Genomic DNA, 14,722 nt, shown 5'->3' on the forward strand with positions numbered 1-14,722 from the left:
AAGTGGATCTGGGGTGAATTAACGGGGGGTAGAAAAGATCAAGGTTTTGGATGGGGGAAGATAAGAGATGGCGGTGAACAGCTGTTTTAAAGACCTGGAGGGAGGAGTGGGATTGAATAGGGTGAGGGAGTTTGTTCCAGAGGCTGGAGGAAAGAGTGGAGGTGAGGTGAGCACAGAGTCTTGATTTTGGCAGTTTAACCATAAGAGGGTTGCTGGCAGATCTTGTGCGATGTGAAGGAATATTTGGGGGACAGAGCACAGAGAGAGCTGGGGGAGCAAGGCCGGAGAGGAGTCGGTAGAAGACAGAAAGACCACCAACCTCCCTGCGGTGAGTGAGAGAAAGGCCCTCGGAGTTAGCTTCATCGTGGGAGATTCCAATTCATTTTTATTATTATCATTTTTTATCTTGAGGTCTCCAGTCATGTACTATATAGTCTTCATCGAGGCCAGGCCTCAAATAAAAGAGAAGAAAAGTGTATGATGTCTGTTTGTGAGAAGGAGAGGTTGAAGCTGGGCCGGTAGATGTAGTTTGAGTGAGACCGAAGGTAAGTCCTGCAATCCTGACACGGAGAGTGTAACATAGTTCCGGGCACCACTTTAACGCTCCTAAGTCTGAACGGTAGTACCACCCTCGGCGGTTGCTGTCTACAACCTACTACCTTAAAAAACGGTCCAACCAGATAAGTGTTTTTTGGGAGACACCATCTCCTTACGATAGGGCTCATCCCTTTAACAGGTGTTGCTTTTAGTCCTGCAGGGTGTCAGTCACCATCCCCACTGGCAGGCCAGTTAGGGTAGTCTGTTTAGTCTCCGACTACCCGACCGTGCGGCGGGTAGCACTTGGTTTCCATGTTACAAGTGGCAGTCAAGAGACTGACCTAACCTCAAAAATTATGATTAAATTTTAAAATAAGAATTATGCTTTCATGTATATTTATAGCTTGTTTCTATCATGTGTACATCAAAAGTTGTAAAAGTTCAAAGTTGCATAAGAACATTGGACGCCCTGTATTAGAGGTACATTTGATTAGTAAATCAAAACTATTTTGTTACTAATACCCTATAGTTTTATACCCTATAGCTAGCGGCTAGGGTGCCGGCTTAGGATACCTAGGATCCTGGGTTCGAATCCCGGTCGATCGCTGAATTAACGCCAGGGGTTCGAATCCCGGTCGATCGCTGAATTAACGCCAGGGGGGTTGACTCAGCCTGTTCATACCTTCCGAGGTCGGCTAATTGAGTACCAGTTCACTGGTAATTCCCTGTTTGTCGTTAAAGGCGGCAAAAAGGGTTGGCGTCAGGAAGGGCATCCGGCCGTAAAACATTTCTTCAAAAAGGGGACCAAAAAACAACAACAACCACGGTTCCTGAAAAAGGCCAACCCCCCGCTTTGCGGGGAAAAATGGCCTCTAAAGGTGGTTATCTTTTATTTTTACCCTATAGTTTTATCTATCTATAATTCCAGCAATCTCTGTGTGTATGTCTGTGTGTCTGTGTGTCTGTGTGTCTGTGTGTCTGTGTGTTTGTCTGTGACCGCTGTTTCTCGACAACCACGGGTCCGATATACTTGAAACTTGCCAGGTATATTGCTGGGGACCCGAGGATGTGCCTTTTCAAGGTTTGTAATTAATCGGACAAGTACCTACCGAGCTATGTCCAAAAAACGCTTCAACCAATCAGAGAGCAGCGAGCTATCACGTGTGCCGAACCGTTAATGCAATGCAAGCGTTAATGCGTTAATGCAAGGCTTTTCTTTTTTTCCCTCTTCTCTTTCTACTTTTCCTTGCGATTAAATTGCAAACAGCCAAAATACGTTGGCGCTAATTGAATAATTGGCCATTAACACTAAAATAATCGTAACTGCGATATGCCAACTTCCGGACAGTGCAGCCTTCCATGTTGTTGTTGTTTGCAGCAGCTGTTTGCAGCAAGGCAAGGCTTTTCTTTTTTTCCCTCTTCTCTTTCTACTTTGCCTTGCGATTAAATTGCAAACAGCCAAAATACGTTGGCGCTAATTGAATACTTGGGCATTATGTTTTACAACTAATAAAAACGAATTTGCGATTCATTCGCTTTCCTGCGCGTTTGTGTACGCGATGGCGATTTCTTTACCAAACTCCGGAAGCCGTTCGCTTTGGACCGAACCATTGCATGTAAATAGAGGGGGGGGATTGTCACCACTCGCAAGCCGTTCGCTTTGGACCAAACCATTTCATGTAAATAGGGGGGGGGATATAATTTTAGATATATATATAGTACGGGCATGCCCTAGTATTTTAAAAAACAACAACAAAAAAGCCTTGACCATTGTGAGTATCTTGTTCCTCAAATTCTAGGAAGTCCCTCGTACATTGAGCATGTTTTCTTGCGATCTTGACTCACGCAGCTTGACCGCTCCAGGATTGGCACTAAGATTTTAATTTTAACTGAAAAAGTAAGCACGAATGAGAAGTGTCATGGTGGTCCAACACCAGCTTGCTGTGACCTAGTTGCAAGAATGGCCAAGTGGCAATGCCTGATCATACGACTTTGGGCTCCAAATCTCGCAAACGTGTTTTCTTTTATAACTCGATGGATAGTGATCGTTCATAAAAAAAAAAGGTTGGTGAGATTAAATGGTTTTGCACAGAATATATTCTGGATTTGTCATAGAAGTCAGATAAACCAAACGGAAAACTAGAACGGCACTCTGTGGAGTGTCATGCCTCCACCAGGTGAACAGTTTGTTTTGTATCCCAATGATGGACAGGATCTGCATCCAGATATTCACACAACAAAATCTAATCGACTTGTCCTATCACCTACCCAACTCATCCACCAAGTTTTTTCCAAATCCGTCCACAACTTTTTAAAATATCCTGCTATGTATCGTTTTTGGCCCCTGTCGCACCACGGAGCGAAAGGGGGACTCTGGTTTTCCCCTCCATCCGTGTGTGTGTGCGTCTGTCTGTCCGTCCGTCTGTGCGTGCGTGCGTAAGCGAAGGACCGAATTCTAATTTGGTGTGTGGGTGCAACTAGGCATATGGAAGAACCCTATTGAAAATTAGGTCGTCACGTCAAAATCCAAGATGGCCGCCGCCATATATGTCTGAACATTGTGAGCGGAATATCTTGGTAAATAAGCGAAGTACCAGCTTCTAACCTGGTGTGTGGGTGTATCTAGGCAGAAGGAAGAACGCTATTGAAAATTGGGTCGCCACGTCAAAATCCAAGATGGCCGCCACCATATATGCCTGAACCTTGTGAGTGGAATATCTTGAAAAATAAACCAACTACCTACTTCTAATCTGGTGCGCGACTGTATCTAGGCATAAGGAAGAACGCTATTGAAAATTGGGTCGCCACGTCAAAATCCAAGATGGCCGCCACCATATATGTCTGAACCTTGTGAGCAGAATATCTTGAAAAATAAACCAACTACTTACTTCTAATCTGGTGCGCGACTGTATCTAGGCATATGGAAGAACCCTATTGAAAATTAGGTCGTCACGTCAAAATCCAAGATGGCCGCCGCCATATATGTCTGAACATTGTGAGCGGAATATCTTGGTAAATAAGCGAAGTACCAGCTTCTAACCTGGTGTGTGGGTGTATCTAGGCAGAAGGAAGAACGCTATTGAAAATTGGGTCGCCACGTCAAAATCCAAGATGGCCGCCACCATATATGCCTGAACCTTGTGAGTGGAATATCTTGAAAAATAAACCAACTACCTACTTCTAATCTGGTGCGCGACTGTATCTAGGCATAAGGAAGAACGCTATTGAAAATTGGGTCGCCACGTCAAAATCCAAGATGGCCGCCACCATATATGTCTGAACCTGGTGAGCAGAATATCTTGAAAAATAAACGAACGACTAACTTCTAATCTAGTGTGTGGGTGTGTCTCCAACCCACTCGCAAATATTATCGACTCTTCCATGTTTTCTGCGTCTTCCACTTTGTCAACTCACATCACTTCACCGACGGGGGACCTCGGCGTAACGCTTGTTGGCCCTATATCTCCCAATGGTGAAGAATCACTTTAAAAATTCCAGTAGCCGGATCTGATTCTGGATCTTCACCAAAATCTAATCAATTCGTCCTTGTCACACACACAGGCGGTCCACCAAATTTTGTCTGAATACATCCACAACTTTTTGAGATATCCTGCTATGTATCGTTTTTGGCCCGATCTCCCAATGGTGAAGAATCACTTTAAAAATTCCAGTCGCCGAATCCGGATCTTCACCAAAATCTAATCAATTCGTCCTTGTCACACACCCAGGTGGTCCACCAAATTCTGTCTGAATACATCCACAACTTTTTGAGATATCCTGCTATGTATCGTTTTTGGCCCGATCTCCCAATGGTGAAGAATCACTTTAAAAATTCCAGTCGCCGAATCCGGATCTTCACCAAAATCTAATCAATTCGTTCTTGTCACACACCCAGGTGGTCCACCAAATTCTGTCCGAATACATCCACAACTTTTTGAGATATCCTGTTCACAGACGGACAATCAAACAGATAGGAATGAAAACATAACCTCCGTCCATCTTCGGTGGTAGAGGTAAATATACAAGAAAACCTAATTAATTGAAATGCAAAAACAATCATAAAGGACTTATTCAATTTCCGCACAAGCCGAATGCACCTCTGGTCATTATGCAGTCTTATCTCGGGCCAATAAATATCACAAAGTTAAATTCTAACTACATATGTAAGTTGGCAGCTTTCATAAACATTGAGCATAAATGAAATTCAAAGCAAACGGAAACATCAGAAGAGAAAGCGGTTCCACCTTTCTTTAGGAAAATGACCCTTCAGTGACAGAACATGGGGAAATGCAAAAGAAAGAGCAAGGGGTTGGTCTCACAGATCTCAGTGCGAGCCCTGAGAGTTGTGGGATGGAAAGTGAAAAGAAATAAATAAGTTTCTTTTCTTTTTGTGGGAATTTCCTCCGTTGATTTTTTTTTTTTTTTTTTTTTTGCTGTGATGAAGGCTTAATGTTCAAAATGTCAGCCACACCGCATTTCCAATGGCAGTAAACATTCTTCAATCAACCTTTTGTTGCTAAAATCCATTGTTCTTTTGCAGCAATCGCATCTCAGGCACTGCCATTAACACTTTGTACCAAATTTTGATAGATATCAGGCATAATTCGATGTTTTAAGGTAGTTCTGGCCTGATGGTTCAACGATTTTGGCCTCTCTGTTGTCTTCCATTCCTAAATACATCACAAAGAGTTCACTTTGGAAAATCCAATGTGACACACAATAATCATTACACTTTGAAGGCCCGTCACCTCCTTATCTTGTTTGAAGGAGGATAGGATTGAACCGTTTCCAGAAGATGTCATAAAATGGGAGAAAATAATTGAGGTGGTCAATAAGCCTAGATTTTTGGAGTTTCATGAGGATGGAGTTGTTGGAATCATGCGTGCTTCCCGTAGGGTCGGAGGGCTGAGAGAGCAGATGGAGCAAGATCCGAATATAGGCCGTAAAATAAAAACATAAGCTGACGGACGACATGTCGGTGATGTGAAAGCAACAGGCCTTTTTGTTTCGACCCCATTGTGGGACATGGCAATTGTGTTGAGAGCTTTAGATTTTATGGAATCCATGAGAGACAGAAAGGAAGTGGAGCATTAGCCCATACGTGGAAATAGTCTCGCATATGGCAGCAGCCTCTGCTGGGGTGAGGAGAGGAAAACCTTTAATCGCAATGTATTGACTGCACAATTGGAGGAAGTCAGAAAGACATGTGTTAAGACATATGTGCATGCCTCAGGTAGTGAGATTCGCAAGCAGAGTAGGATGAACAAGCATTCTGAGTATTGCGCTGCAATACATGTCCCCTACCGGCATTGGGTAGCACTGTCATAGAAGACAGTATTATGACTTACCGCACTGCAAATTATAGTCCGGAAAACTGTTGGAGAAATTCCCAAAGTTCAAAGTGCCATAACTTTGTCAAAAATGATCGAAACGTCGTGAAGTTCGAACTTGATCTGTAACTTATCATGAGGGAACCATGCACCAAGTTTGAAACCATTATGAAATGAAATCATTTGAAATCTCTGTATGTTTAACTGACTTTGGCTTTCTGATCATGTCTAAGCAGAAACATTTGTCCAACATTGTTTTTGTTTTTTTGTTTAACGCTGGTGCATTCACACTTCCACTTACAGGTTCTTGTCTTTGAATACATATATGTATGTATATATATATATATATTCATATACACGTACTGTATATCTGATATGACATCCTTCAAGTTTGCTGATTTGAATTGATTGAATCTCCATGTAACGGGCTTTGTTCAGATATATTGTTACCAGAATAGTTAATTAACCATGGATGTGTCCTTGTGGTTTGCCAAGGACGGTGACCCTAGAAGGAGAACATCTCCTCTGGCCTTTCTTTATGCCACTTACCCTATTACAACGAGTGGAAGCCCGTTCAAACACTAACTTGTAAACGTGATCCCTGTGCTCCTTGTTGCTTTTGTTATGTAGATCTAAGAAAGAATAAACGACAAGGAAATAGTCAATACTACTGTACCACAAATGAGGCTTGGATAGAAAGGACATTTTTACCACAAAAATAAACTATTATGCTAGTGCTGAATCAGATAATTTTTTCCCTTGCTCTTTTCAGTCCAGTGGCTTCAAACAGAATACTACAAAAATGTATCGGCAAATATTACAAATAGGTTACCTGCGGATGCATTTATCGCCATGTGTCAGGCTTTGAAAATTATACATTTCCAGGGTTCTGCTCCCATTAGTCCATTTGTGAATGTGGGTTAATGCAAACAGAACCAAAATCTAAAATCCAAATGTCACAATCATCTGGAAGCATCATCTTATTTACTGGCATGTTTCAACAATGATTGATGAATTGGGAATGGAAAGTTTGTGGCTGCAGGTAGTTGAAATTCCAGACAGCCCTGCGGTAAATGGTGCTGCATACATTTTAATTGGAATTAACAGGCCCCGCAGAGATTTTCATCTGAGTCGTTATGTTTATTGCTTTGATTTTTATCGCTTCCCCCTTAAGAATGTTGCTGACGTTGCTTTGTAGATCGTGCCGCGTCATGCTGAGCACCTTCCCGAAGACTGCCCAAATATCCATGAATCCATTTTCCAAGGAGAAGACTTTGATGATTTCATCCCTCCAATGCCACCACCTCCATACTACCCCCCTGCATATGGCCATGCCTCCTTGTCTGATTCAAGCAGGTTTGTTGGGTACTGTTTTTTGTGCATATATAATACATTGTGGTTACATATCTTGGACAATTCCCAATTGCACCCCCCCCCCCAACCCCCTCTCCAAAGGAATGAAATGCTAATATGGGCATACATATACTTGCTCCGTTACATGTCGATGATATCGCTGGAAAATATTGAGCTATCTATCAAGGCCACTTTAATTAATAATTACTAAAATCATATTACAATACTTCACTTGGCTTTACAAGACAATTGTATCGCATTAGTAAGGGCTACACGTCACAAGGGCCACACGTACACACTGATTGGGATATGTGGCCCATGAGGTTTGAACCCTTGGATTAGACAGATGCAGCATTTTGAGTTATGGTCAACATGCACCTGTTTTGTTTACTGCCATATCTATTATAAAATCTACCTGCCTCCCCTCATTTAAGAACACTGTTTTTTATGTAATTGTGCTGCTCAACCTGCTCAACAGTTCATGAATCGTGCGTAATATAACATGATCATTCCAATTTCCACACTTCAGGGCAATGCCACATTTATCCCCAGTGATATATAAATAAAGGATAGCATGATATAATAGAGGTGACCGTCAAACTCAAACCGCATTGTTACTGCAATTCTGCACTTACCAATTGGCATGTATGCAATTGCAGCAAACAGTTTTTATTTGGGTTACTGCAAAACAGTTTTTATTGCATTCCTTCAGTGTGAATTGATAGACAACGTATTTTCTGAAGGATTTACCAAGCTAATATGTTCATGATTAATTAGTGGAATAATGATTGTATTTAAATAAATATTTCTTGTTAAACAGTGTTGGCAAATTACAATAGTGATGACCACCTTTAGAGGCCATTTCCCCCTGCAGAACAGGGTTTGGCCTTTACCGGGCACCGTGGTCCCCTTTTTGGAGCAATGTTTTATGGCCGGATGCCCTTCCTGCCACCAACCCTGTTGGTCGCCTCTTGCGACACACAGGGAATTAGTAGTGAACTGGTACTCAATTTGCGGACCTCGGAAGGATGACAGGCTGAGTCAACCCCGCTGGCGTTAATTCAGCGATCGACCGGGATTCGAACCTAGGATCCTGGGATCCCAAGCCAGCACCCTAACCGCTAAGCCAACACCAGGCTTAAATTACAATAGTGATGATAGGAAATCTATTGTCATGATGGTTATACTGGCTCTCGTGAGATATATAAAGATGGACAATGCACGTGTGCTGGCAGAATGGCTCATGGTTGACGTACTCACTGTTGAGCTATCTAGTCTGAGTTCAATTCCCGATCCGACTACATTGTCATCCTGGTGTTCGCAGGAAAGGCATGGCATCAATGAGTGTGCCGTTCTTTGCGGAGGATGTGAAGCTGCCTATCCTTTCTGCTGGTATTCATATATGGAGGGTTGAGATGCTACATTCTATTTTGAAAAGAAAAGACCAATGTGCATTGGCAGCTGGACAAAGTGCTAAAATTGCAGCTACATTGAAGGCTGCTTCAGTAGCACCGACACTTGACAAGGGGAGAGAGTGCACAGAAGTGGATTAGAGAAGAAGTGTGACCTTATCTGTGATATTACTATTCATGGGCCATTGAGATGCCAGTGTACACTTGAAATGGGTCTCTCAGACCTTGATGTCATTCCTGACACATCAGAATTAGGCCAGCTGCAACAATGAGAATATAAAAATGGAATGATGATGCCGACATTATATAACACCGACATAGTATCCCATTTCTCCAAACCCGTCCCTCGCGACCTGTGCTAGCCAAATTGTCAGATGTTTGGAAATATTCACAACCGGTAATGGTAACACTTTACCTCCTAAGGAGATATGAGCGACAACAAGAAAAATAACACCAATCCCTGTTGTTGATTTTAACAGTGGTCATTGCAATACAATTGCAACTAAGGAGTTCATAGACCACCTTACCCCATGCAGTCTTGAGAAAAAGAGGACATAGGTGGAGTCTGCGAGCAGAAAATTTGTTTGGTCAAGATGATGTAAAATGCCATAATATTTTATCCGGGTATTAGTATACCAGAAAGTAATGCCTTTTTTCAAAGAGGAATACACGGTAACTTTCCGGCACACCTAATATAATACTGCAAAATGAAAGGTTTATCAAAGTGCCAAAAGGCAATTTCTGTTCTACAGTGTTCAACTGTATAATTCAGTTTGAATAAAATAAATATTTTAAACGTTGTAGAAAAAACATTTTGCAAGTTTACCGCCGTTGATGCAGCGTCTTTTATACCACCTCATTTACCACATTGCATTAGTTCTTCGTGCCTGTTGTTTGCGTCCTTTATTAGCGTCCTTAAAAACAGTAAGTTTCCTCTATGGAACGATTTACAATTTGTTTTTGATTGCCAGACAGGCAGACAAAGTAAGAAGTATTATCTCACTCCTCTGGTCATGCGTGATCAGGAAAAATTCAGAGCCAAAGTATTGCAAAACTAGAAGTTCATTTTCCCATTCATGTTCAAGGCACAACATTGAATTGAAATGAAGTTGTTCCTCAATCATAAGCTGACGTTTTAGATAGACAAATAGGCAGGCAAAAGAGAACCAATTGCCTAACCCTGCTTTTCACTTTGTGGTGTCAGGTAAATATGTGTTTTATGCTGTTGTTTGTCACTCTCTCACTTAAGTCAGACTGGAAAAGACAACAAAAATTGAAGGAAAGAAAATATATGCACATTTCGCATAGCTCCGTGCTACCTCGGTAAATCTGTGCTATATTTGGTGTTGGCCTTGGAAGTCAAACCTAGAGAAGAATGATACAGAAACAGATGCTTTCCAGTCTGTTTGACTACTATATATGAATTTATTAAGGCTGCTAGCTACATCCATTCACCAGACAGGTAGCCAGGTTGTTATAGCGGTGATCGGTCAGTAAAGGCGCTCTGAGGGTGATGTGTCTGTCTTCTTAAAACATCGAATTGCTTGCCCTTTTGAGAGCCAAATCAGAAATCACAAGCATACCCAACAGTGTTTCACATGTGACCTGTTAACCCAAATCAAAACATTAATCTCTGTGTACTATTGATAAATTTCAAAGTTTCAAAGGTTATTTCATACAGAAGTTTCCAAGGTTGATCACATATATATATATATATATATATAAATATATATATATATATATTGTTACAGGACCGCGGCGAGGATGTTGTTTGCCGAGCGGATGGCCGCCGCGCCCGAACAGTTACCCCGACTAACCCGATTCCTGAACGTTGGGCAAAATCGCGCCACAGATATTCAATGGGGAAAAGACTAAAGCGAAGGATGTGAAGAAGAAGAAGACAGAAGTAGGGAATACGGATATAATTTATTTACTATTTACAACCAAAAGAAACCAAGGAAGAAGGAAGGATAATAAAATAATTTACAGAAGAAATCAGAGACACAGTGAAAATCGCTAGCTTATCTAAACAGGCTTAATTAATACCCTGGGACAAGACACACAGAACAAACTCACGTACACGAATGGGGAAATTGCAGGCAGGAATGACAGGAGGTGGGTGGCTGGAGGGGGAGGAAGGCACGGAGCTGGCTGAAGCTTGATCCCGCACGGGACGTCGGGCTGGACCTCGACGGCCGCCGATGCCACCGATCCTGTCGTGTGCGTGGGGTAACGGGTCGGAGCTGCTTGGTGGAGCCAAGCTGCTGGTGGGGGTCTGGCGTGACGGGTTCTCTCTCCCTCTCTCACAAACTCCAGGACTCTTTCTCTCTTTGCTTCGCTTCGCCCCTTCTCTCCTCTCTCTTTCTTAGTCCAACCCAGTCCAACAACTTCCTCTCTTGCTTAGTCCAACTCTTGGTCCAACTCAGTCCTCTCTTGCTTAGTCCAACTCTTGGTCCAACTCAGTCCTCTCTTGCTTAGTCCAACAACAACTTTCAGGCTTTTGCGCGCGCTCTATATAGCGCCTCAGGCGATCAAGCCGCTGGTGTCCAGGACACGCCCATCGGTGGGCTCGCCTCGGCCCCTGATTGGTCGGCACGTCCCTCTGGCTCTGCCCTTGATGACGATGGGCGGGCACGCCCAGGAGTCGGCAGCTCCTCCCCCTTCTCCAAGCCGACCTCGTGGCGAATGGAGTCGCGGAGGGAACAGTTGGCAATTGTTGGAAGGGGAATGTGAATGAAAGGGGATCTACTCTTATTTCACTTGGTGCAATGGAGTATTTAAATTAATGGAAGACAAATCCTTAGCCTAATACACATAATAAGGATATAACTACTGAACAGGGATATATGGTGTCCTTCGTGTATGCTTTATGGAATTAACTACGGGAACGCCCTTTGACCTTTATACAACAGACTGGAGGCAGGAGGGTCCAGAATAAAGCAATAATAATAAAAAAAACACAATAAAAAACACAATCCTCATATCCACAACAATATATATGTATATATATATATATATATATATATATATATATATATATATATATATATATATATATATATTGTTGCGGATCTCGGACGTTGGCCCTCCCCTTATCAAGGGGGGGGGGGGGTTAATCCCCTTGTCCTTTTATCTGGCCGACCCGAGTCCTGGAAGTTATATGTTCCTTCCGGTCGGTATTAGGTAGGGTTATTGGTCGACTTAGTCCTAATACCTAATTACTAACACCGACCGTGAAGCAAGGCAATAACTCCCGCCCGAACCACGGCGTTAGTGGACATGCCGAGCGAAGTGAGCCGCGATTCGGGCCGTTAACAGGGACTAAACCCGATTATGGCGGTTCCGATCGTGCCACGTTTACCCAATGAGAGAAAAGACCGATGCGATCGAATAAGAGGAAACCCAGAAAATAGGAAGAACAGTTTGGTTTATTAATTATGTACAAAGAAAGAAGAAGAGGAAATGAAAGAAATGTACAGGATAGGAAGAGGAAGAAGAAGCACACAGGGCAGCCTTAAACAGTCTTATTCTTAATACCCCAGGACAAACGGGCCAGTCTCAGATATTCACACGGGGATTGTAGATGGTTGATGGTCACCAACGCATCCAGGCTCCAGCCCGGCTCCGGTCCAGGCTCCGATCCAGGCTCCTGTCCAACGGACGAAACCCGGCAGGCAGCTTTGCGTGTAGTGGAACGCGAACGGACAATTATATAACGGGTGGAAGGCTGGTGTGCTGCGTACGTAATATGCGTACTATTCGCGCCAAACGCCCCCTCTCCAATGTCCTCTTAATCAGCGCGCTTCCTTGCAGTCCTCACAGTCCTCCCTTATGAGCGCTCTCCCAACCAGTTATCTTGCAATCACGACAGTCCTCTACGCGCAGTCCTCTCACAACCAATCAAGCGCATTAGACCTCTGGTAAGTCCTCTTTCACGAGCGCTGCCGTATAAGTCCTGTAAAAGAGCTTTGCGTTCGCCCTTTTATAAGTCAAGCAGCGATCGATCCGCGAGCCCAAAAGCCACGCCTATCAGGCGATCTTACTACAGCCCTTGTTGGCTGGTGCTTGCTTACCGGCCACGCCCTGATGGTGGGTTGACGTGGCCACACCTTCTTCCTGGCGTTCCGCCCCCTTTCTCGGGCCTCACCTTGTGGCTTATGGCGGCGTTTGGGCGGAGGCCCAGCGAGGTTGCGAACGCTGCTGGCAAGGCGCGTAACAATTGGGAGGGCCGTCGGGCACAGACAGGAGGGCGCGCTTAATGGCGTCGCTTGGATAGGGAGGCTGGCAAAATGAATGGAATGGGGACCTACTCCTTATTTGATTTACACAACGCAGATTAAACTCTTGGAAACATGGCCTTACCTATACACATACTAATGAAATAACTGAATTCCTATGATGACCTACGTGTTGCTTGTGGCCTATCTATGGGGTGCAACCTTTAACCTTTAATGATGTTATATGTGTGGGTTCTCAAAACCGCAACACTGCACCCCTCATTTTGCCAGGCTCGACCCGAGCCGAAACCTTGGTCAGGACTACTTTTACAACTACATGTGACACTTAGGTGTGGTTACCCTCTACTTTTAACCTCACCCTGAGTGCGACAGTTTTAACACTAGATATGTCCCACCTGCTGCGTATATGTATATATATATATGTATATATATATATATATATATATATATATATATATATATATATATATATATATGTATATTACGGTGGAGCTTTAAAAAAAATTTAAAACTACATTTTTATTTTTGAAAGTCTTACCCCCTTAATCTGTTCCATATAATATAAAAACACTGTATAAAAGGTTTGAGCACTAAATTATTATGTTTAGGGGTAGCTCAAGGGCCGCAAAGATTATGAAAATTATAAAAATTCAACGAATTACGAGTATATCAGACTATATCTTAATTTATTTTAAACAACACACTTGAACACAGTATTTATTTTTGAACACGTTAATAGTGAATTCGTTGTTCAGTTTCTGACAGAGTTCATAGTATCAGTCTGACAATGTCCAGCAAACCCCAAATTTATTATTTTCATGGCATCCCGGACAGTGTATGTTTTCTGCTATCAGGGTACATTCTGCGATGGTCCTCGACAACTTGCAGCAGGAATTGCAGCTGAGTTTCATCGCGGGTTATCAACCCACTGTACTCCTGAATGAGTGCCACTCCACGTTCAGCGTAGTCATTGACAACTTTTAGAGAGTTGACTGTTTCTGCAGCCTGCTTGTAGTCGTCTCTGTCATCCCACAAGTCCGGATCAACCGCGAGAAATTCATCTGGAAGTTCCATCATTCGCAGAAGTTTCATTGACCTTGCTGTGACAAAATCTTCCAAGTTCTTGTCCTTGAATGAATCAAGAGCAACAGTGATTCGCTTGGAATGATCCTGATCTTGGTCTTCTTCATTCTTCATGGCACTCACCATCAGTCTCTTGGTTGCCGAACTGACCCGACTGTCGAAGAAAGCCAAGCTAAAAAGTTCCTGTGACAAGTACCACACGTGATTGGAAAACTTGCGTGATGTTGACTTTGAGATGGCTGGATGGATTGATGAGTATTCAAGCAGTGACTTCAGCAGCAGCAGGTCACTGCAAGGAGCACCTGATGCTTGAGGTGCAGAGATCCAGGCTGTCAGGTAGACACGTACTGTGAATACACACACATCACGTAATCCTCTCTTTTCTGCAGGAGTCAGTTTGAATTGAGCCTTGAACATCCAGATCTTGAGACAGTATATTACTTTAGACATCCAGCGGGCGTGGTGCATTGCTCCGGGTGACATGAATCGCACTCCTCTGGCAGGAGCAGCACCGAGAAAGACGATCACAAGTTCCAAGAATTCTTTATAATCATCTCTCGGCTGACTCTGTTCAAGATGCTTGTTGGCATAATCGATAGTGCCTTGCTTTATGTCTTCCACTAGACTTGCCACGTCATCAGCTGCAATCCCTGGTTCATACTTGGCCGTGTCTATGAATCCCCAGTATTCCTGGAAGCGTTTGAAGAGTGGAACCTCGGGAGAAGATTTGGCTCGTTCCCACAATCCCTCTAACCAAAATTTGCCATCA

General features: G+C 43.2%; 1 protein-coding gene across 1 annotated transcript in view; it reads left to right on the forward strand.

Annotated features, from left to right (window-relative positions):
- LOC137431092 (protein ENTREP2-like) overlaps positions 1-14,722 on the forward strand; it is a 148,620-nt gene that overhangs the window by 14,257 nt on the left and 119,641 nt on the right. The window contains exon 2 of the mRNA XM_078781393.1: positions 7,066-7,223. Within this exon, the coding sequence (XP_078637519.1) occupies positions 7,066-7,223 (158 nt within the window). The remainder of the gene's footprint in view (positions 1-7,065; positions 7,224-14,722) is intronic.

The sequence above is a fragment of the Myxine glutinosa genome, chromosome 7, assembly GCF_964187855.1.
Source record: "Myxine glutinosa chromosome 7, kmMyxGlut1.1, whole genome shotgun sequence".
NCBI lineage: Eukaryota > Metazoa > Chordata > Myxini > Myxiniformes > Myxinidae > Myxine > Myxine glutinosa.